Genomic DNA, 24,210 nt, shown 5'->3' on the forward strand with positions numbered 1-24,210 from the left:
ATAAAATATATCACCCAAATACATGCCTGTTGATAGACAAATGATGAGGTTATGTAGAAGAATATTATGTAGAACTTATAAAATCCATAAAACTTGGGTATTTGGGAAGTATAGTTATATAAAATCAAGTTAAAATGAGTTATAGATATGCCTATTTATTTATTTATTTTTATTTTTATTTTTTAAGATTTATTTATTTATTATGTATAAAACATTCTTTCCATGTATGCTTGCATGCCAGAAGAGGGCACCAGATCTCATTACAGATAGCTGTGAGCCACCATGTGGTTGCTGGGAACTGAACTCAGCACCTCTGGAAGAGCAGTCAGTGCTCTTAACCTCTGAGCCATCTCTCCAGCCCTCTCTATGCCATTTTATATCTTTGTAAAATGTGCCTTGATTTGTGAGACAGGGTGTGGTTTGTGGGTGAAATTCATGCTGCATTTTTGTATATTTGCTCTATATTTTATGACTGTATTGTCATTAGCAACAAGAACTTTTTTAAATTGCAGCAAGACATTTTTATAATTTATAAAAACTGAGAGAGAGATAAACGTTAGAGAAAGGTACAGCTCAGCTCTAGTTTTTAGGGTACCTTTGAGACCGTGGCATGAGCGTGGGGGTGCTTCTCCTAAGAGCTGTGGCTGCTGAAGTCAGCCCCAGGCAGAGCATCCATGGCCAGCAGCCCAGTGTTTTCTGTGTCCCGATGGACAAAGCAGCCCCACTCCCAAATCCCTGCTACACCCTGCACGTGGATACGACTCCTCAGATTAGGTCTGCTGTGCCTGTGTCGGTGAGGGAGAAAGGAAAACTCAGTAGCGGAGCTCCTGGCCGAGGCACTACTCGGTCTGCAGTGCTCAGAGTGTGCCCTTGGTGTGACAGTAGGCTGGGAACTCTGCTCACTGGAGCCAGTCCGGCCAGAGCAAGGTTGAGCACTGACACTCAAGGGTGGGGCCCTAGCCTCAGAGGGACACTGACTGGAGTGTGATAGTTTGGAAAAATGAAAGCTAGGAAAGTCTTCCTACGTCAGCAGTGAGTGTGGCTTCCCACGAGACCATTTCATACTCTTTCATACACTGCCATAATATACAGAAAACCATTGATCCCCTCACTGATTCCTAGAGGTTTAATATTTTAATGGCTCTTCGTTTTCTGGTGTGCTTTAAGGAGTCTGACAATATTCCTTGCCAAAACTCTTTCTTCTTTGGTTCTACCTTCTTCCCCAAAAGCCATTCTTCTGTGTCTTCCCACTGAGTTGCAGAGGTGTTATATCATTGACATCATTCTGCAGGATCTTCCCGCCTAAACACAAGCCCCCAGCACCAGAGCGGGAACAGTCTGTGTAGTCCATCTGTCCAGAAGTCACCGTTATGCCTGTTCAGCGAATGAGCTCCCGTCCACTCACTGACTCCTTCCACTGCTGTTTATGAAGAGTCCTCTCTGTACCCTCATAGGGGGGAATAATGGGGATTTCACATAAAAGCAAGAGCTGTGAGAAAATGCTGAGGACTGAGAAGGAGGCAGCCAGAACATTGTGTGTGTGTGTGTGTGTGTGTGCGCGCGCGCGTGCATGCGTGTGTGTGTGTGTGTGTGTGTGTGTGTGTGTATGTGCATGATGGGTCTCTAATGACCAGAGTTGGTGCATTGTGTCTGAGGGACAGAAGAAAAATAGATGTACTGTTTGAGTCTACAGGTACATGTTCAAAGAAAGAGGGCTTCAGCTCTAGATGGTTCCTAGCTCCACACACATCCTTCTCCTGCACCTTACGGTGCTGGGTACTGAATCCAGGCCATTGCTCATGCTAGGCAGGTGCTCTACTGCCAAGCCACACCAGTCGCTATTCAGTGTTTGCCATGAGGAAGGAAACCAGGGTAGGCTTTGATCTCCACACAAAGTGGAAAAGCCCAAGGGGCAGGGTATGCAGTGTGTGTGTGTGTGTGTGTGTGTGTAAATACAAGCTGCAGAGGACATGGAAGAAAGAGAGCTGCTCTGGTCCTCAACTGTCAATCTCAGACAAAGGTCGAAATATAAGGCATTCTGTGATGAGGTCTCTATTGGACAGCTCCAGACAAACCTGGGCAAGCAGACACTACCTACTCACCTTTGCTTCTCATCTGTTTTATTCCTCAAAGCATGAAGCCAAGATCAAATCTCTGACGGACTACATGCAGAACATGGAACAGAAGAGGCGGCAGCTGGAAGAGTCCCAGGACTCACTCAGCGAAGAGCTGGCCAAGCTCCGAGCCCAAGGTAAATACTGACACTTGCAGGCGTCAGACCCCGGGCCTGAGTCAGGCTCTAGCTGCCCGAGTCTTGATGTTTAGGTCTGTCCAGTTACAGCATTTCTGTGTCTGCTGGGAACCACTAGAATACAGCTATGCTAGCTTCTCCAAATCTGCTGCCTTCCCAGCTTTTCTCTGTCCGCCCAGATGCCCGGAGCAGCATCCCCCTCTTCCACCCCAGGTGGCCTCTGGTCACTCAGCAGAGCTGTCTCTTGCACTTGTCAGATGTCTCTGGCTCTGCTCATCTCTGTTCTGACTGCCTTGTGCAGCATAGGTAGGGATGGTGGCTAAGTCGATGTGCCGCCGGGGTCTCCCCACCAGCCTTCTCTGGACTAGCCACCCGCTGTATCCCGGGGTGACTCTGAAATGCCAATTCTCTTATGTCAGACCCTTCCACGGAGTTCTGTGCTTGCACTGTGGCTGAGCTGGGAAGCTCAGCTCTTGAACAAACTCTTCCCTTCGCCGAGTGATATCTGACATACAGGAAATGCTTAATAGGTGTGAGTAAAGAGAAGCAAAGACTAGGAGTGGTAATCAGGAACGCAGAGGGCAGAACAGGATTAAGAACTTTACAGTGTGCAGAGTGAGACCAACCACACATAGTAAAGACTGAAATCAAAATAATTTTTTAAATATTTATTTATTTATTTATTTATTATGTATACAATATTTTTTCCTGTGTGTATGCCTGCAGGCCAGAAGAAGGCACCAGGCCTCATTACAGATGGTTGTGAGCCACCATGTGGTTGCTGGGAATTGAACTCAGGACCTTTGGAAGAGCAGGCAATGCTCTTAACTGCTGAGCCATCTCTCCAGCCCCTGAAAATTAATCTTTTTTTACAGAGCAATTTGAATAGCAATAACAGTTCTTCATAACATTTGATCATCAAATTTTAACTATATTTTTAAAGATTTATTGTGTGTGCGTGTGTGTGTGTGTGTGTGTGTACATGCACACAGGTGTCTGAGGAGGCCAGAAGAGGTTGTTGGATGCCCTGTAGGTCAAATTATAGGCACTTGTGCGCCCCCTGGTGTGGGTGCAGAGAACTCAACTTCATCCTCTGGAGGAGCAGCAAGTGCTCTTAACTACTGAGCCATCTCTCCAGCCCCTCATCACAGAAAAGCATAATCAAGAATGCTGAGGCGAGGGGAAAAGGAAACTGTCCAAAATATCTAAAAGTTCAGTAGAATTTAAAGAATCTTGGTCTTCATGTTGGAGACAAGACATGCATGTAGTGATGGTTGGTGATGCAGTGTTAGGTTAAAATCCTTATTGCAGTATTAAAAAATGGATCCTGTGGTCTTAGAAGTTAATATTCAAAATAAAATGCTTTGATGAGTAATAGAATTGATGATGTTATTATTTTGTTTCTGTTGTTTTCATGTTAAGCTGTTTACTGAATAAATACATGCTGCTTCAGGTTCAAAGGCAAATTAAGAACGAGCCCTGCCATAGCTCTGGGACAGTTTGTGGTCGCAGTAAAGAGTGAATGCTGAGAACAGAATCTACCACCTAACTCTGCATTAAAGAAAAGCGCTCTTGCCGGGCGGTGGTGGCGCACGCCTTTAATCCCAGTGCTAGGCAGGCAGAGGCAGGCAGATCTCTGTGAGTTCAAAGGCAGGCTGACCTACAAAGAAAAAGAAAGGAAAAGCATTCTCCCCTCTTGCATATGTTTCTTGTAGTGGAGCCATTGAGTAGACATACATGCAGGGAGAAGACCTGAAATAAAGTAAAATAGACCAGAGATATAATGAGTTAGATGTCACTGTCCAAATGACACTTGCTCCCTGCACCCCGCCCCCAAGCTCTCCAGCTCAGACTGCCCTTGCCCCACTGAGCAAGAAGAGCACACAGAGACCACTGGCAACAACCCTGCCCACCTGCCCCCCCTCCCCGTGAATCCAGAGAGCGTTAGGATATATTTCTGCTTTCCTTGTTTGCATCTTTAGCATGTTTTCCTGCTTCCGATCCTTCGAAAACCATCAGCTACTCCTGGGAGGTAAATTAACTCCTGGTGGAATTTTACCAGTGACATGAATCTAGATGTCACCTCACACTCAGAGGGCCTCTAGAATCTGCAAGGCTTGATCTGGTCTTCATGTTGGTGCCCTCTGGGGGACACTCCCAGAGGCCAGGTGGGAAGCAGTTCTGGGGCTACTCTAATTAGCCCCTTCCTTTCCCTGGCTGCTCCCCCTAGGGAGACCCCAATCCACGTGAGGTCCCAAGCGACCTGACCAGCGGCGGCCACAGGAGAGGTCAGCCCCAGCTGGCTTCGGGTGCTTGGTCGGGAGGCCGACACTCGTGCTGCTCTGATACAAGCTGGCTGCTGTTTTCACTATGTTGTCGTGGTTTTTTCCTGAGGTTTTTGCTTTGGGTACGAGTCCTGCCTGTTAACACTGAAATCACTTTTTCGATTTGAAACAGAAAAAATGCATGAAGTCAGTTTCCAAGATAAGGAGAAGGAGCACCTGACAAGGCTACAGGATGCTGAGGAGATGAAGGTGAGTGTGTGTGTGTGTGTGTGTGTGTGTGTGTGTGTGTTTGAGGTGTGTGCGCACATCCTCAGACCTGTGCACATCAGCATAAGATGGAGAGGAGAGACATCCTGACTGGGTCTTCAGAGCAGCTCTCCTGGGGCCTCATGCAGTCAGGAGGTGGGGAGGGAACTGCTCAGGAGCCAGAAACTGTAATCTGTGGGTACAGGTGCACACCAATGCCTATGTTCCCAGTTCCTGCTGAAGCGGGATTATAGGCAGCACCACAGTGACCACACGGGTCACGTGACTAGTGGTAACGTCTCAAGGAATCCTTTCCTTTCAACCCCCACGAAGAAGATCTTCAAACCCAAGTTTCCTAAAACACAGATCTTCATGGTCACATTAAAATCAAGAATGGAAAATGTAGGAAAAAAACAACTGGGAACTAAAGCGTTCAAAAATGAATAAAACGGTCTGGAAAGAGCAGGAATTCTGATCGATTTAGACAAACCATGAGGCTCGCTGGGCAGAAGCTCACAGCTAATATTCTGCCGCGGTTCTGCTCCGGCCGAACATAGCCCTGCCTTCTTTGGTGGCCCGCTCTGACTTCAGAGTGCTTTTGGACATCTCTGAATGCCCCATAGGTCTGTGGTGGGCCGGACAGAGAGAGGGAGCTGCCCCTCAATTCAGCAGGTGAGCAGGTGTTCTCCCAGGGGTTAAGTGACATGTCTGAGGTCACTCGGGTAGTAAGAGGCCAGTGTTCTGACTGGCCTGGCTGGGAAAACCATATAGCTCAGATGAGTGGTTGAAGGCAAAAGCTAACTTCTGTGCAGTTATTGGGCTGGTTTGACGCCAAGGCCCACTCAGTTTCATGACAGATCTGTGGGCTTTGCTGTGCAGATGAAGCAAGGCCAGGAGCTTGGGCCCAAGAGCCAAAAACCACCCTTAATTTTGGGATTTAACATCTGAGGGAGGTAGACGTGGATCCAGGGCTTGTCACTGCGTGGGCAGGATGCCAACAAGCTGAAGCGACATTTCTCCTGGCCTGGCTTGCAGAAGGCTCTGGAGCAGCAGATGGAGACTCACCGGGAAGCGCACCAGAAGCAGCTGTCCAGACTTCGTGACGAAATTGAGGAGAAGCAGAAAATCATTGATGAGATTCGGGAGTGAGTTGACTCGGGGCTCACGGGACATGGGGTGGGCATGCTCAGGCTGGTGAGCCAGCCTTAAAGGGCATGGCTTTTAGCTAGGGGCCCTTGTCTCCTTGTGCTTGGGCTCTGTGCTCTGCCTGGGTGGTGCTACCTCTGAGGTCTGTTCTTCCATCTGGAGCCCGGCCTCCTGGGGCCAGAGCCCAGGATATAGCAGGTGGCAGGCAGACTCAGCCACCCCTCTGCGTCACCCCAGCCTGGGGCAGGATCAGTTCCGTGGTGACTCAGGTTGGGAGATACGTGCCCAGGAGCCAGAGAGAATATATTAAAGTATGGGGCATGGAGGGAGAAAGAAAAGAAAAGACGGTTCTTCCCCCAGGCATTAATAAACACTCCAAAGAAGCCATTTGGCCTTGCTACCCATTCAGCCCAACAAAGAATGCACCCGTAGCCACCTGGTCACCTATGTGCAAGTCTCAGAGACCTATCTATGCCAGTGCGTCTGTGCATGGTGGCTGCCAGTATGCCACGCCAGTGCTGGCAGGGTGGTGCCATTGCATCTTTTAACTTCAGATGCTGTCGTATAGCGCCACCGTGCCATCTCAGAGTCTCTGCGGAGCTCCCTGTTCCACAGTGCCCTTCCTTTTCTGTAGCACAAGTCCCCCAGGTGCAAAGCTCCCTTCTGGGGGGTCCTGTTCTAGGGGTTCTTCATGCTCTTTGCATAGCAGATATCCTTGGCATATCCACACCCCTTTGCAGAGCAGCCCTTGAGATGTTCCCCCAAAAGGCATACTCTCAAAGAACACATGTCTACTGAAATACCATTTTCCCCACCGCTCCTCCCCCCACTGGGCCAAGGTGCCCCCACCGCTTTCTGCAGATGAAGCATTAGATTTGGGAAGCAAGGTTGAATTATTTACTTAAGGTCACACTTCTAAACGGGAATCAGACTGGAGCTAAGCGTTTAATTCTCCAGGCTACTGATCCAAATCTTCGCAGAGTATGTGAGCCGCTTGCAAGTGCATTTGCATCTTGAGGGAGAAGGGGCAGCAGAGGGGAGTCAAGGAGGTGGCCTGGCCTGTGTGGTCTGCCTAAGGACAGGCATCGGCATGTCTGCTCCCCCTCCTGCACCTGCCCCATCTGATCACACCTTGAGCTCCCCCTAGACGTGGTTCTGATTAATCTCCCTCAAAACATCCTTGGGAAAGAGAGGGAAGAAAGGGAGGGGGAGAGAGAGAATGCCAATGCCTGAGTCCCTGCCTGGGGAGCTTGCTCAGCTTGGTATCTGGGTGCTTCTGACTTCTTTCACACAGTCCTTGGTCTAGCCCCACATAAAGCCTGGTTTATGAGCACTGGCGTGATGCAGAAGTACGTTAGCCATTCCTATCTTAGAGTTCCTATTGCTGTGATAAAACGTTAAGGGCATAAGCAACCTGGGGAGGAAAGGGTTTATTTCAGCTTAGGGTTTACAGTTCATCACCCGGGGAAGTCAGGACAGGAACTTAAGGCAGTGGCCATGGAGGGATGCTACTTACAGGCTTGCTACTTGTGGCTTACTCAGCCTGCTTTCCTTTTCTCTTTTTGTTATTTTGTTTTTGTTTTTCAAGCTAGCCTTTCTCCATTTAGCCCTGGGCAGTTCTAGAACTTGCTCTGTAGACCAGGCTGGCCTTGAACTCACAGAGATCTATCTGCCTGCCTCTGCCTCCCAAGTGCTAGGATTCAAGGTATGCACCACCACCCCCTAGCTCAGCCTGCTTTCTTACAGCTCCCAGTACCAGCCCTCCCCTGTGAGTTAGTCCCTCTCACATCCACATCAACCATCAGTTAAAAAAAAAAATACACTACAGGCAGATCTTCTGGAGACAGTTTCTCAGTTGAGAGCCCCTCTTCCAAAATGACTTTAGCTCCTGTCACGTTGACATGAATCTGGCCGGTACAACCCCCAACCAGATGATTTTCTATCTTCATAGTGCTTGTCTGAACATCTCACAGATGGGGGCTGTCCCCACAAGCAGCTGCTCTCCTTGGAAGATAGCTTCAGGCACCTTGGGGTAGGGGTGAGGGGTCTTGAAATGGCCAAATGGCCAAATAGTTACCTGAGTGAACAGCTGTCAGCTGTCCTCTGGGTGGTTACAGAAGCAAAATCTGTGAAAGGTCTCTCTCTCTCTCTCTCTCTCTCTCTCTCTCTCTCTCTCTCTCTCTCAGCATCACTCTTTTCCCAATGTCATTGTTTCCCCCCCAGAAGCCCTTGCACACAAACTAACTATAAATACACCCTCAGTGCCTTCGTTTCATTTCATGCTCCCTAGCTGCTCCCCAGAAACCAGTTTTCCGTTGGGCCGAGAAGAAGCCATGAGCCTGTTCTCTGATCCCCAAATCCTCCCAAATCGCTGCCTTTATTGCACAGAACTAATGGGGCTGGAACAGACCCAGGGCTTTAGGCGGATGACTCAGAAAGTTGAAGCTGATCTGGAATATCTTGCTGTTTCCTCTCGATTTCAGTTTGAATCAGAAACTGCAGCTGGAGCAGGAGAGGCTGAGCGCTGACTATAACAAGCTGAAAATAGAGGACCAGGAGAGAGAAGTGAAACTGGAGAAACTCCTGTGAGTGCATCAGCATCCTTGTCCCTGGGAGGGCCTGAGACACAGCCTCGGTGCTGGCGGCCGGATTCTGGCTAGGGCCGGCTGTCAAAGCAGCGGTGGCTTTGTCTGTTCTTTGCTTAGCCTGGCTTCTTTGCCACAGGTGCAAATTGCATCTGCCCCACTCTGGTTCTCCCTTGGTGGCTCATGGTTCCTTTCTGCCTCTCAGGTTGCTCAACGATAAAAGGGACCAGGCCAGGGAGGACCTCAAAGGGCTGGAAGAGACCGTGGTGAGTTTAGTTCCCAACTCAGTCCACTCTCAGAGGCCTGGTTTGTTTGCGATCTACTGAATTATTGATTCTATAATTTTATCTGCCTCTGCCTTTCCTGTATAGCAGTTAGACACAAAGCAATCTGTGGCAAACTGGGATTGGTAGATTTACTTCTAGCAGAAGTAATCCATTGGCTGGTTAGACAGCCATTAGTGCTGTAAGCCTGAACTAACTTGAATGACAGCTGAACTCCTGTGTACACCAGCCGCTGCACCTTGTGGTTCCACTCAGCTTTCAATAGATGTTTAGCGAGCTCCCCTGGAGGCTGGCGCTTGTCTAGGTACGTGGGTCTGTCAGTATGTAGTGTAGGGAAGTCTCAACTATAGACGCTGACCTCGATGAAGGGAGCCGAGAGGAAGAGCATGCTAGGAAGAACATTCCGGAAGGAATAACATGCGGCATGTGGAGGTAACAGGGATGGCAGCGTGCAGCTGGGTGAAGGAGAGAAGGAGACAGGCACAAGAGGACAGACAATACTGGGGCAAGTGCCTTGGAGGAGGACCAGAAGGAAGAGCAGTAGATGCCACAGGCCTCTGGGAGGCTCTGTGCCTGAAATCACTATTTCTCTGTGCTGTGTCTACAGCCGCTGGCTTCCTCTGACAGCGTTGGTCTCCAGGGCTGTGCAGGCTAGCAGCTTGATCCACGTCACCGCTGTGGCTTCCCACATACCGTTCTAACACCAGCAGAATGTGGTGGATATGGGTCTAGGCTCACACGTGTTTACACTCCTCAGCCCCTTCTGAACCCACTCCTGGGTCATGTGGTTTATGTGGGGCAGAGCCCATCCCCACATCAGACGCCCAACCCAGAGAGTCAGACTGTAGGCAGATGGCTATGTCCATCTGGGACTGAGGCTGCATGCTGGCTCCCGGGCCGGGACAAACTGCTCCTCTGAGGAATGAGGACACAGGCCTTGGGGACAGAGGTCAGACGCCTGTGCTGACAGGAAGCTGGACCTTTCAAGGGTGAAGTCTGTAGGGAAAGCAGCCACAAAGCCGGGCAATTGTTTCAGCTACGTTGTTTAATGGAGCAGTGCAGTTCATAACTGAATGTACTTAGAAAATTGCAGGAAAGTTTTGAACGTTGAAATTTTGCTAGATTTCTGCCAGTAAGGATGTGTGAAACTATGGGATGTTCTCTACTTGTACCTCTGTGGATCCCCATACCCGTGTGCCCTTGTTTACCTTCCGTGCTTCTGTGGTGCTCACACACGGCTTGCACATACAGATTGTGAGCATACCACACACTCATTTTCATGATGTCTTCCTGGCTTGGCCACCTGCCCTGATTGTCCATGTGATGCTCATATACATGCCTAGGCGCTCACACACATCTGCATCTTTTCTCATTCAAACACATTTTACTCATTTACACAAGTTGTTACGAACTTTAAACTCACGCTTGCCTTTTCTCATACCTCCCCTCACACTTACAGACCGATCTGCACAAGTGCTCAGTAAACTCACACGTATTTACATACAGTCACAGTTCACACTCATGCTGACTCATGCAAGTCACTCTCATGGGCTCTCTCTCTCTCTCTCTCACTCTCTCTCTCTCTCACACACACACACACACACCGCTCTTCCCCCTACTCCCTCACATCCAGACTTACTCACATTCTCACACTCACACGCTTTCTTGTTGCAGTCCCTGTGAGCGTGATAAAGGATTAGTAGCCAGTTCCTCCGCTTTATGGGGTTCTTGGCTGTGTAAATGACATGTTTTCTAGTGGCCCCCATTATCTACTCAATTATTCTCTCGCTCTCCCTCCCACAAGCTTATTTCCTTAGTAATATGGCCGCGCCTACACACGCTCACTCTCGAGGGCTGCCCCCATGTCCACACATGTCCTTCCATCCCACACACAAGGACAAACCATGGTGGTTCCTTTTTGTCTTCCTCTTTCCCTCACCACCCCCACACCCTCTTCCTTAAATCCAGGACTAGATTCCTGCAGCGTGTGCTGTTTTAGACTCAGATGTTTGTCCTTCGCTTTGGATTCTTCCCAAGCTGAGCTGTAGACCGCCTTCAGAGCCAGGCTCTTGCTGTCCTTGGCTGTCCATTCAGTTCTCAAGGCCTCCTGTGCGAGCCCGCCCTACCTCGTGGTTGTTGTGGGGAGGGGCAGGATGCCGCAGCAGGTTGCATTCTGGGAATCTCACTGCAGACTGACTATCTATGGTGTACTGTGGCTCGAGCCAGGACACTAACCACTCCCTCTCAATCCCACCTCACGCGACACTGACTACCTCTCTAGTGCTGTCCTTACGGTTCACCACGATCGGAAGCTTAGCCTCGAGCTCTTGAATGGAGGGCAGAAGCCACTGATGGGAAAAAAATTGATAGAAGCCGGAGGGAGAGGAATAATTATGAACGTGATGGAGGAAAGATCTTACAGAAAGCCAAGCGCCAACTGCCCAAGCATATAGCACTATAAATGTCTTAAATGCCTTTGACTGTCCCCACTAAACTGTTCAAAATGAGAGAAAGGAGCCAGCTCAGGACCCTTAGGTGATAGCTACGTCCTATGGAAAGGCCTGGCTTTCGGGCAGCGCGTCGAACCTTCTTGCCTCCCTTTTGTGCGGCGGTGGTTTTTGTCAGAAAATATTAATTGTGATCAAAATGTAGACAGAAATAAGAACCAACATGCAGGAAATTATAAACATTAAGGGATGTGGGGCTGCGCCCCCTCTAGCAGGGGTGGAGAATAGCCTGGGTAATGATGAGCAATGCACTGTGCCCCTGTTCCTGTACCGTGAGGCGGCTAACTTGTAGGTGATGCTGTGTGCTCAATATTTGTAATATCAGAGCTGGGTAGCTTCCCGCAGAAAGCAATTTACCTCATCCGAGGATGCAATTGACTTCAGGTGCTTCTTATTTCAACCCAGAATTGGACCTAATAATAAGGCCTTAAATTAACAGAGAATTGTATTTCAAGAAACTGTTTTTTCCTCAATTATCGGTCCTGTTTTTACCTTTTTAATGCTAGCATTCATCCCCTGACATCCTGTCAATTTATAGAGGTAAAAGCATCTAAAAGATTCTCCATCTACTCCTCACTTATAAGGAAATAGTTTACCTGAAACTGGTATCTCTTGTAGAAAACATACGAAGAACCAGCTTGGAAAGATGGTTCGGTAGTTAAGAACATTTACTACTTTTGTAGAGCACCCGAGTTCAGTTCCCAGCACCCATGTAGGGCAGCTCATAACCACCTATAATTTCAGCTCCAGAGGATCTAATGCCCTCTTCTCAAATCTTCCAGCACTTCATCTATTTACATGTGTACACACGTGTGTGCATACACACACACACACACAATAAATCTTGAAAAGGATAGCTGAGACAGTGGTGTACAACATTAATCTGAGCCTAAGAGAGACAGAGGCAGTAAGATCTCTATAAGTTTGAGGCCATCCTGGTCTATTTAATGAATTCAAGGTCAACCAGAGCTAAAGAAATTAAAACCCTTACTAATATATATATATATATATATATAATGTAATATGTGTGTGTGTGTGTGTGTGTGTGTGTGTAGACTAAATTTGAATAGAAGGAAATGTTGTGATCTTCTGGTTTTGTTACCAAAGATTGCCAGGTTTTGTTCAGGCCCTCATCTCATTATTTATAATCTTAGGTGTTCATTCTAGAAAATAATGAAAGAGGAAATTGCCAGCTCTTGGGCTATGAACTCCTATGAGCTGTCTTACTGAGCATTTACTGTGTGCCAGAAACCTTCCTAAGGGCCGAACCTTCCTGTTTAGTCTTGACACCAGGAGCCAAAGTCTCCTCATCTTTACCTTAAGAGGAAACACATTGGAAGTTCAGGTGATTTGCCCAGGACCACCAGATGGAGAGTCTGAGGGGTGCTTTGTCCCATGAGCTGCTGATATGAGGCAAAGACCCCTGTGGATTGGGCCAGTCGTGGGCGCAGAATCATGAGAAATGCCCGTAGTGGGTGTAGAATCATGGGAAATGCCGGTAGTGGGCACAGAGTCATGGGAAAAGCCAGTAGTGGGTGTAGAATCAGGGGAAACTCCAGTAGTGGGCACAGTCATGGGAAATGCCAGTGGTGGGTGCAGAATCATGGGAAATGCCAATAGTGGGTGCAGAATCATGGGAGATGCCAGCCAGTTTAGGTGTGAAGAGCCACGGTTACCTTTTAATTTGGCTTGTTGGTATGATGTGTAATATTTATGTGGGAAGTAAACAAAAACAAAATCAGACCCCTAGTGCCCTCATCCTGGCAGGTAACTTCCTAAGGAGTTTTGTTTGGCTCTTTTAAGAGTGGAGGAAAGGAGCTGGCTATGTTCTGACTTACAGTCAGTAGCTGGAGTCCCCAGGATCCTGCACCATAGTGGTGTGGGTTGAAGAGTAGGCAAGGCACAGGCAACGCTATGGCACCATTAGTATCACTGACCGCTCCAGCAACACAGCGGTAGTGTCAGGGGATCTCATGACCTCTAGAGAAAACGCAAGACCAGTTCAGTCCGTCACCTCACGGATGCTACCTGTGAAAACTCTCTTTCAGTCTAGAGAACTGCAGACCCTTCACAACCTGCGCAAACTTTTCGTCCAGGACTTGACCACCCGCGTGAAAAAGGTGAGAGCTGTCATTCCTGAACAGGTGGAGGAAAGATGTCGGCCACGGGGTATCATCTCCAGCTGAAATAGCACCTGCTCACATTAAGGCTGGTTGTACTTATAAATTAATTACCTCATGCCAAAGAACATTATTAAAAGAATGCGCTAGGGGCTGAAATTACTTGGGAATATTTTACCATCTGATTTTCCTTCTAAGTAAAAGGAAGTTATAATGCTGTCTCTGGCTGGTCTTCATTTAAAATGACATAGATTTGTCTGGCCCCTGCTATGTGAAAGTCACTGTTTTGGACCAGAAAAGCCTGGAACATTCTTGTGAGAAAACAAAAGCATGGTCCCTGAGTGTACTGAAGTGAGAGCCTCTTGTTTGGCTAGGCAGTTGGTGAGGCGCTTTAGTGTCGTACTTGTTTATCTCAGCTCCCGGGCAGTAGGTTCTTGCGTCTGTGTTGCAGGTGCAGATCTAGGCTCGGGTGTGATTGCAGGGCTGAAAAGAGGCATAAGTCTGCAAGCTCTCAGAATCCCGGTGAGCCTAGGGGGTCTCCATATTGGTAACTCAGTAGGTCAAGCTCAGAAATTTAAGATATGAAGCCAGAGTGTAATGGAGCAGGGACTCATGGAAGAGACATGAAAAGATTGAAGGAAGGTGTTCAGAGAAGCATCTGCAAATGTTTAGTAAAGGCACATGCATGTTTGTGTGTTTGTACATGTACATGTACTCATACATATCAGTGTATTTGAAGAAGCAAAGGAGAGCAGTTGATAGAAACAGGCCTGAGGGGCAGAATTAATGGCACAAATGAATAGGCTACTTGGTAAAGAGAAGACACTCAGTTTTCCAGAGGTCAGAGAGAGTCAATCTGCAAGATTTTGCAGAAAACCTTAGGACATTGGGAAGAGGCCACATCTGATGGCTGATGTTCTCAGTGAAGGAGGGAGGAGAATGTGGAGCTGGGGGAGATGAGATCAGACTCAGCCTGCTCTGGATGGAATCTACTAGAAATGAGTTAAGTTGGTTGCTGAGCAGTGGTGTGTGTGCCCAACAGAACACAGTGTGCAGTTGGCAAGCCCCTATGGCAGCATGGCTCTACAAGTTGGAATCTTGGCGACGCAAATATTGAAGGCAGAGAATCATGGGAGTTTTCAAAGCCTAAATGGCAATGCTCAGTCCACTGTATGGTGACCACAGTCTATCCTGCACCAGAGAGGAAGATGAGGTCATTGTAGATGTGATGGACAGACTAGGCAGAATGGGTCCCTGATGAACACTTATGACAAAGAAGACCTATGCCCCCGGGGGAAGTGGAGTGTTGGTCAGATGAAAAGATTAAGAGGAAACTGGAACCCCCTGGTCTCGTTTTATAAAACTTCCTAAGGATGATCCTACTTTTAGATTTTCAGCCTATGGGCCTCTGGCAGCTACATTGGCATCTCCTGAGAATTTGTCTAATACATAATACATCCCCAGATCTGAGGAATCCAAGACAGGGGTGAGCTGAGCAATCCGAGTTTTAATAAGCATCTTGGGGATCTCGGTCAATAGCCACATTTAGAGCGTGTGTTTTGGGCTGAACTGACAGTGGAAACCATTGCCCTTCTGGAGAGGGATGATTTCTTCCACAGCCACACCAGACAGACATGTTCTGCTATTTTTGCGCTCAGGTTGTGTTTGCACATGCATTTCAATTTATCCATGCACCCTCACTTGTCAAGAGTGTGGTGTTGTTGCCAGTTTCAAGATCTGATAAATCCGGAGGATTTTCCCAGCACCTGGGTGCTGTACACGGCTGAGACTGACTCACAGAGGGAGTGCATAGCTTTGGGCGTTTAAGAGACAACCTGAAGCCATTAGGATTTCCCAGCGGCAACAGTGACTCGGACTGGCAGGCTTGGTGATTTCTCCTCTGGTCCTGACGGCTAAGCTAAGCTGGAGTCTTATTTTCACACTGGTCTTCTCAATAAGTTGTGAGCGTGTACTTTTTGAAAAGAAGACTCTCTTTACCTGCAGGGAAGATACACATTTCATTAAAGAGAAATGTGTGCAGCATACAAAAGCAGATCTGAAGGGATTCTCATCCCAGCATTCTGAAGAGATTCCACTCACAACACTTAAGCGCAAGCCAGGCGAATTTGTCAGAAAGTCCACAGAGTGGACTCTACAGCTTCTCTTTGTTTTCATTTCCAGACTGTCTTTTGGGATTGGGGATTTTTCCTTTTCAAATGCTTTGGTGTATCTTGAACACGGGGTGGGCGAGTGGGGCAGCGGGGCGTGCCTCTAACTGTCGTGTGTGGATACAGAGTGTGGAGCTGGACAGTGACGACGGAGCGGGCAGCGCCGCCCAGAAGCAGAAGATCTCCTTCCTGGAGAATAACTTGGAACAGCTCACCAAGGTGCACAAGCAGGTGGGTGAGCTTGCTGTACCCCACCCCCAATCTCTGCTCTCCCTTGACTCAGACTTGGCTGCTCGGCTGCAACACAGAACAGTTCTGAAGTTGGATGTGTGTGTTGGGTCCTTGAAAATCCCTGACTCTTGACTGGGAGTGATGGCAAGTACCTGTGTTCCTGGCTACCAGGGAGGTGGGAGGATTACTTCAGTTTTTTGTTTGTTTGTTTGAAGATTTACTTCTTTATTATGTATGCAGTATTCTGCCTGCTTTATGCCAGCATACCAGAAGAGGGCACCAGCTCCTTATAGATGACTCTAAGCTACCATGTGGTTGCTGGGAATTGAACTCTGGACCTTTGGAAGAGCAGCCAGTGCTCTTCCCTTTTGAGCCACCTAGCCCCCCACTTAAAATTTTAATACCAGCCTGGGCGCCATAGTAAGATCCTGTCACTTTGTGACAAGATGGTAGGTCTAGGAGGAGTTGGGGTGAAGAGAGAGGAGTGGATGTGATCCAAAAACATTGTAAAATTTCTTAAAGAATTAAGAAACCAAACAGAAAAGCCCAGGCCTTTAGCCCTCAGTAACTTCCCTCATATATGAAAAACTTTCTTTGGCTAGCAAGATGGCTCATGCATAGGTGTATGCTGCCACGCTTGATGAGTCTAGTCTCCATACTGTAGGGGAGAAAACTAACTTCCACAAATGTCCTCTGACCTCTGACCTCTGCATGTGTGCCATAGAACACAAGTGCCTGCTCACATACAAGGTAAGACTACACACACACACATTAATAAGGCTGACTTCCTTAGATGGAATCCCCTGATATGGAATGTATTTGTAGAAAATGAAAGAGGACACACTCTAGGACTTGGAGTGAGTGCTGAGCCTTGTGTTTCCATCCTGCTTTAATCCCACCCTTGTGTACTAACTAACTGCCCTTATGCCCTTCCCTGGCATCTCTGAGGCCCCTCTGTAGAACAGAAGTCTTTCCAGAGTACATGTGCTGACTGAGCTGGTTCAGGTCCCTTATTCTACTGCCAAGGAGACAGCACCTCCTTCCACAGATGGTGTGGTGGTTTGAATGAGAATGACCGCATAGACTAGAATGCCTAGTCAGCTAACGGGGGCATTATGTTGAAAGGATTAGAAGGACTGGAGATGTGACCTTGTTGGGGGAAGTGTGTCACTGTGGGTGGACCCCATGCCAGGCCCAGAATTTCTGTCTGCTGCCTGTCGATCAGGATGTAGTACTCTCAGATACTTCTCCAGCTCTGTGTCTGCCTGCATGCTGCATGCTTCCAATAATGATAATAATGCATTATCATCTGAAGCCATAGGCAAGCCCCAGTGAAATGCTTTCTTTTATAAGAAAGTGTTGTGGTGTCTCTTCAGAGAAATAGAAGTGTCTAAGACAGGTGGGGACCCAGAGACTGGAACCAGCAACCTGAGCTCTCCTGTTCTCATCTTGCCTTGACCGTTTTGGGTGTCCCTTGGGATTGTTTTCCTGACATCCATCCAGAGTGGCAGAGAGCGATAAGAATGGCCAGTGTGGCAGTGACCTAGGCAGGCCATTTGCCTCCCTTTCTTCCTGTAAATGTCAGCATGTCCGTGACTCTTTCTTAGGGTTTGGCGTAGGATACACATGGTCTAACTTTTGGGGCCAGGTCTAACGGCACGACATTTCTCTTCAACTTGTGAAGTTTGCTTCCGTAGAGCTGTTGATGACATTTTCCCCAGAGAGAGGATGGGAGATCAACATAGTGAAATCATTCAAGCAAGCTGATAATGAGAAATTCAGAAGCAAAGACCGCCAGGCATCTTGAAATCTGGCTCTACAACTCATTATTTTATTCATGAATTCAAGGAATATTTATTAAAAGCCAAGTCTGCCAGGCATGGAGCTGCTGCTGGCATAAGCAAAATCGGTCAGAACAGGAGCAGCTTGCTCTGATACCTTTTTCTGATTTTTGATCCTTTCTCTGATCCATCTGGATTCCAGCAATTATGACTGGAGATTAAAGGGCCATACCCTGGGCTCCGGCAGTGCCATCAAGCTAAGCTGGGCGGGTCCCATGCAAGGCGATCTGCAGTGCTACAGCTTCTCCTTCATGATGACTGTCCTTATCTTTGGGTGGCATGTCCTGCAAACTTGCCTGCTCCTTAGGGAGAGTGCCAGTTCCTTGCCACAAAGGTATTGATGGATGAGTCCTGCTGTTCTTAGAATTTAAGGTAACTCAAAAGAAAAGATTAAGTACAATGCTTTCTCTCTGTGTCTTCAGCCTTGAACGGGATGAGACAGGTTAGGTAGGGACGGAGGGGGCATCCAGCAGGATTCTGATCTGAAGAAAGGAGACAGAAATAAAATCCTGCCAGACGCTCGTGGACCCTGTGGCACTTTCTTTTCTCATTCTTGTGACTAAATACCTGACAAGAAGCAACTTTAGGGAAAACAGATTTCTTCTACATCACAGTTTGAAAGTAACAATCCATCGTGGCAGGAGATGCATGGAGGCAGGATTAGTTAACAGCTGCAGGGCATTACTTGAGGTTTCAGGGTGCAAGCCTGGACCTTTGCAGTCCCAACAAGCCAAGCTCAGCCAGTGTCATCAATAATAGCAATAAAAATGCTGAGCCATGGTGAAAGGCAGAGAAATACTTAATCAGTGTGGTCACATTGGGAAGGGGAACAAGCAAGGAGGTCCACCGACACCCCCCCCCAATTCATTGTGGAATATTTTCATGAGGTATAGGTTTAAATAAAGGGCAAGGAAAATGTATAACCAAGCTGCCCTAGTCAAACTATGGTCCCGCCCATCACTGCACATGATTTTCTCTGCCTCTGCTTCCGGTATGTCTTACAAATTGTTAAAGCAGTGTGAGATCTCTTCCCGAGAAACAAGGTCCTCCTGGCTGGCACCAGGACTTCAGCCTTTCTATTTCTGGGGAGAAACTTCTGGGGAGATTCCAATTCCTTGGGGATCATTGTCTCGATAGTCTGGTAACCAAAGGCAGGGACACAAGTGTCTCTCTTTAGAAGGTCTTCCCTCCTGCCAGGGTGGCTGCAGTGGCCGAAATTTCCTCACAATTGGGCGGCAGAGAGTTGAATGCTGGAATTCATCAGTCTTTCTCTGTTTTTTCATTTTTTTCCTCAGTCCAACATAATGCCCCCCATTCAGGATGGATCTTTCCTCCATAGTTAAGCCTTCCTGGAAATTATCGAAGGTATGCCTAGAGCTATGACCATAAAGACAGTCAAGTGGACAATTAGACACCATCAGTCTACCCCTCTCAACTGGACATCCAAAAAGATCAATTTTATTTCGCTTTTAACTTTATTTTTATATCTTATGTCTATGGGTGTTTTGCTTGCATGTATATCTGTGCACTGGGTACATGTCTGGTGCCCAAGAAAGTCAGGTGAGGGTGCCAGATCTCCTGAAACTAAAGTTACAGTCAGTTGTGTGCCACTGCGTGGGTGCTGGGAACCAAACCTGGTCTTCTGCAGGAGCAAGTGCTCTCAACCACTGAGAAATCTCTCCAGCCCCTTGATCACATTTAAGCCAAAGCATTACACCTTGGTCCCTGAAGATTCATAGCCATCAAGAGGGCCTGGGCACATACCTTTAATCCTAGCTCGTGGGAGCAAAGATAGGTGGATCTCAGTGAGTTCCAGATCAGACTGATCTACAAAGTGACTTTCAGGACAATCAGGGCCATTACAAAGAGAAACCCTGACTCCAAAAAACACAAATAATAATAATAATAATAATAATAATAATAATAATAATAATAATATTTGTAGCTTTTTAAAAATTTTTTTATGTGCATTGGTATTTTGCCTGCATGCTTGTCTGTGTGAGGGTGTCAGATTTTGGACTTACAGACAGTTGTGAGCTGCCATGTGGGTGCTGAGAATTGAACCCAAGTTCTCTGGAAGAGCACTCCATGCTCTTAACCACTGAGCCATCTCTCCAATCCTGATTCATAGCCATTTTATGATGTAAAATGCATTTAGCTCATCTCTCAGGTCTTACCAACACCAACATTTTTGAAAGCCCAAGTTCAGAGTCTGCCCTGAGACTAAAGGTAACATTTTAACTGTGAATGCCTACAGGGGGAAAACCAAAATAAAAAAATTTCAGAAGGAAGAAACAAGGGAAAAGCATAAAAATACTGGAACATACCAAGTTAGAAACGCAGCAGGGCAAACACCAAACCCTGCAGCTTCATATCCAGCATCTCGGTCTGTGACAGCCCCACGCAGCAGGCTCTGTTGCCATGGCTACCTGTGGCCTCTCTCATGGGCTGGCTCTACTCAGTACCTGTACATCTTTAGGTTTCCAGTATCCTGGTGTCTCCGTTGTGGCTCAGGCTTCACCGTCACAGTGTATGCACAACTCAATCCTAAGTACCATGCAGGTAATCTTTCTTGCTTTACGGAACGCCGGTGCAAGCTTCTATGATACCTCCCCTCCCTTTTAGATGTTACATGCTTTAAAATCAGTATCGTGTAAGTGGTCCAAAGTTCCGTTATCCCTCAAAATGTAGTCTTGCCCCATCGGACCACAGCTGCAGTGATCTCTGTGTGTCTTCCAGGCTGAGTCTGGAAAAACTCTCCCCTGGGTGGCCCTCCCCGATCTGTATGCCCTAGAGGCCATCTCAGGTACTCTCTTTTCTAAAGAAAGATTTTCAGACATGTTTGTATTGTCAGACTGGAGCTCGGGGTAGGGTGAGGGTCTTGTCCTAAAGGCAACGCTTCTACTGTTCTAATTGCAAGTTTCCCTTAATGGCTTTACTGTCTTTAATGATGATAGCCACCCAGTTCATACCAACTTTAAACTCACTCAGGCTTCGTTCCTTGTTAGATTTCATATTTTTATATCTTTCTGCTCCTTTCCACCTCAAATCTAAGAATAGTAAGCAATAGCCATGCCACAGCCTGAATATTATACCATCTTGAAATTTCCTTCTCAAATTAGTTAGTTCATTCTTTTGAATTTGACTTTGCTCAAATTCTTAGGGCAGAGATAGAATATAGTTAGGTGTTTTTTTTTTTTCTTCTGTTTTGTTTTGCTGTTGCCAGAATATAACGGGTCTTTAGGTCGGTTCACAGCAGACTCCACAGTACTCCTGCCACTGCATGAACCCAGCCTTCACTGTCGTCCTTTCTGTTGGCACTCTCCAGACCCCACCAGAATAGTCCACTGAGCTCTGCCCATGGCACTGGAGGGCCCCTCACACCTGCAGGTCCACTGCAGGGCTCTTCCACAATTCCTGCTGTAAAATATCCCTGAGAACAAAGGCTTCTTACAGCCCTGCCTTCCCACCCTGAGTCCACTTTTCTGTATTTGTACTGCTGTCATTTCTGTGACCAAATACCCGCAAGCAGGTCAAGGGAGGGAGTCTTTCTTCCATGACTTGAAGGTGCAGTCTCCGAGCACAGGAAAAGCATGGTGGGAGCGTTGGCTTGTTGCTGTGCTAGCAGGAGTTGGCTCGCATTGGGCACACCAGGAAGCAGAGAAGACAAACACGGGTGCTCGGCAGGCTGTCCCCCTGTCAGCTTTCTCCTTTCCCCTTTTTCTTTAACATGGGACCCCAGCCTATGGGATGGCTTCTGTCCGCACTCATGATAGGTCTTCCCTCAGTGAAACCTCTGAGAGTGTCCTCAGAGACACATGTCTCACCGTGTATGAGATTCTAAATTGGGTCATGTTGATAATGACGATCAACTGTAACAAGGCTAAAGTGAAGGGTCGGTACATGTTAGTGGGTACAGTCTCTGAGTGACTGCCTCACTGTGACCCCTTGTTCTGTATATGCAGCTCCAAGTCTTGGTGTGGCTCAGCTCCTTCCACCAAGTCAGATGGCAGGAAATGATAGCATAGGAACCTATCACCCACCTAGGGTCAGCCTGCTACTTCTTCATTATGGGTCGTAGCTAAAAAGGAACAAATAGTTCCCTGCCCCTTTCCCCTGTGAGCCTCTGGATATGCTGCAGAGCTGGGTTTCAACCCAGTGCCAATACAGACGGTGGTTTTCAAGAAGGGTCTGCAGAGAACTCTAGAGTGTGCCCATTTGCTGACTTAGAATTTCTCAGATCGTGCATGTTTAGTAGAGTAATAAATTCCTCACAGCCCCTTTCCTCCCCAGTACACACTCAAACAAAAGAGAAAGTAAGTCCTGTCCCAGAATAGACAGACACATCCTGAGACTGGATATGGCTGCTACTTTTCTCCATCCCCTCATTACGGCTTCTAGTGAATCAGGGTTGTATGGCCCATCAAAGACAACCTAGTCGGGTAATTGCTCAGCTGCTGCTGAGCAGGTTGTCTCTCTCCTTGCTTGTCTTTGTCCTGCCATGGACACAGCCTTGCTCAAGACCAGCTCTTTTGTCTCTGCTGCAGCTGGTTCGGGACAACGCAGATCTGCGCTGTGAGCTCCCCAAGCTGGAGAAGAGGCTGCGTGCCACTGCCGAGCGCGTCAAAGCCTTGGAGAGCGCTCTGAAAGAGGCCAAGGAGAACGCCATGAGGGACCGGAAGCGTTACCAGCAGGAGGTGGATCGCATCAAGGAGGCTGTGCGAGCCAAGAACATGGCCAGGAGGGCACACTCAGCGCAGATCGGTATGTGCGTTCCAAAGCTTGGGAGCTACCATGACCCTTACTTAGGAGGTCACTCATCTGAAAGGAGATGGGAGAGCCTGTGGGCCTTGGAAATCCTGGCACCCTGGGTGTTCATCCTAGGAAAGCATGACGCTCAGGCACCACTGTCCTCCTGAATAGCCGTGTGTAGCGTGCTCTTCAGAGCTGTGCGCTAAGCCCCACCAGCCAGCTGTGCTATAGTTTTTGGCTGTAAACAGAGGCATGCTCTTGGAACCAATGTAATATACAATTACTTCTCAGCAGGATTGTGAAGGAGACCATCTGTCTGCCTCAGGGAAAGCTTCTTACAAGCACTGGTTTGGAAATAACTGGAAAGAGCCAGGCTGGTAGCACCGAAGTGTTGTTGGAAGCTCAATGGTGGCCTGAAGTTCAAGTCCCCGTGCCTATGGAGTTGTGCATTTTGCTGAAATAGGAATGGTGGTCATAGCTACTGCTCCATCTTGGATGCCAGGCCGAATCTGGGGCTTACAGGTGTTCTTGAGAGTTGTTTTTAATCGAAACATCTCTAATAACATATAACATTATTTTCCATCAGATATTGTTTTATAGCTGTATTGTGAGATAGCACCTTTGTGTTTCCATCCTTCAAATCCTGTAGATTAGTGATATATTGAATTTCTTGCCCTTTGAGAATCTACTGAAAATTGTGGCCTACTTTTCCTAGAAAACTCATCATAGGTGGAATTCTTGTGAAATCCATAGGGAGCTATGGATCCAGTGCAGATAAAACCCAAAGTCCTTTGCTTCTAATTTCCACTTATTTTGTTTTTCACGCTTACAAATAAGACGATTAATCAGTTCTTTTTCCCTGCTCCCTGAATTACATGGGTGCCCTGAATTTACTAACTACTTCTGAGAGACCAGGCCTCCTGGTGGCGGGAAGGTCTGGGGGAATAGCTAAGTAGCAGGGCAATGTTGAGTAGCACTGTGACTGGCTGTCACTGACGGTGTTCTTTCTCCTTCCCCTGGGGTATAGCCAAGCCCATCCGGCCAGGACATTACCCGGCATCATCGCCAACAGCCGTCCATGCTGTCCGAGGAGGAGGAGGTGGCTCTTCAAACCCCACCCACTACCAGAAGTAAATGCAGAGTGAGTCCCTGCCGTCTGGGGTGTTTTCTCTTAGCAGCAGACCCAGACTTATTTGGAGGTAGAGCCGTCTTGCTGCTCCAGGACCCCGCCCCAGCCTCCAGCCACATTCTCTAGTAGAAATAAGTCAGTTCTATTCCAGGAGAGGCCTGGGATCCAGACAACACTAGCTTCGTCAACACAGAGAGTCATAGGGACCTCTAGCCAAGGGTCCCTGAGGTTGGCGCAACCCTGTGCCAGGCCCGACCTAATGGCCTCTCAAGGATGACGAGTGCCTCATCTGAGCTTTCTTTGGTCTGCAGGGCTTCCCTCTGCAACTGTGTCTACAAAGACACATAGACATAGGGGGTGGCTTTTAGCCTCAGGAACAGAATATAAAGAGCCGGTAACCGTCATGTTTTTGAACTTATTGCAAGCCTCGAGAAATGGGATTTTAAAGAATGTATGGTTTGTATTCAAGTGGGCCTAGACCCACTTTTCTTTGAGACGGTGGTCTGTGAGCTCTAGGTCCTGCAACCCACATGCTCAACATTGCTCTGACAGCAGAAAGGGAAAAGTGAAATATTTTTGAAGAGAGGGAAAGGGAAGAGCCAAGCCTGCCCACAGTAACTGAATAGGTTGGGCTGGCAGGTGGACAAGAGAGGCCCAGAAAACGT

General features: G+C 47.7%; 1 protein-coding gene across 1 annotated transcript in view; it reads left to right on the plus strand.

Annotated features, from left to right (window-relative positions):
- Positions 1-24,210, plus strand: part of Kif5c (kinesin family member 5C) — a 154,419-nt gene that overhangs the window by 114,311 nt on the left and 15,898 nt on the right. The window contains exons 17-25 of the mRNA XM_085681153.2: positions 2,134-2,251; positions 4,709-4,785; positions 5,818-5,927; positions 8,412-8,513; positions 8,719-8,779; positions 13,353-13,424; positions 15,719-15,823; positions 22,212-22,428; positions 23,444-23,557. Coding sequence (XP_085537279.1) covers positions 2,134-2,251; positions 4,709-4,785; positions 5,818-5,927; positions 8,412-8,513; positions 8,719-8,779; positions 13,353-13,424; positions 15,719-15,823; positions 22,212-22,428; positions 23,444-23,550 — 969 coding nt within the window. The 3' untranslated portion in view covers positions 23,551-23,557. The remainder of the gene's footprint in view (positions 1-2,133; positions 2,252-4,708; positions 4,786-5,817; positions 5,928-8,411; positions 8,514-8,718; positions 8,780-13,352; positions 13,425-15,718; positions 15,824-22,211; positions 22,429-23,443; positions 23,558-24,210) is intronic.

This window comes from Myodes glareolus, chromosome 21, assembly GCF_982192425.1.
Source record: "Myodes glareolus chromosome 21, mMyoGla1.1, whole genome shotgun sequence".
In the NCBI taxonomy this organism is placed as follows: Eukaryota; Metazoa; Chordata; class Mammalia; order Rodentia; family Cricetidae; genus Myodes; species Myodes glareolus.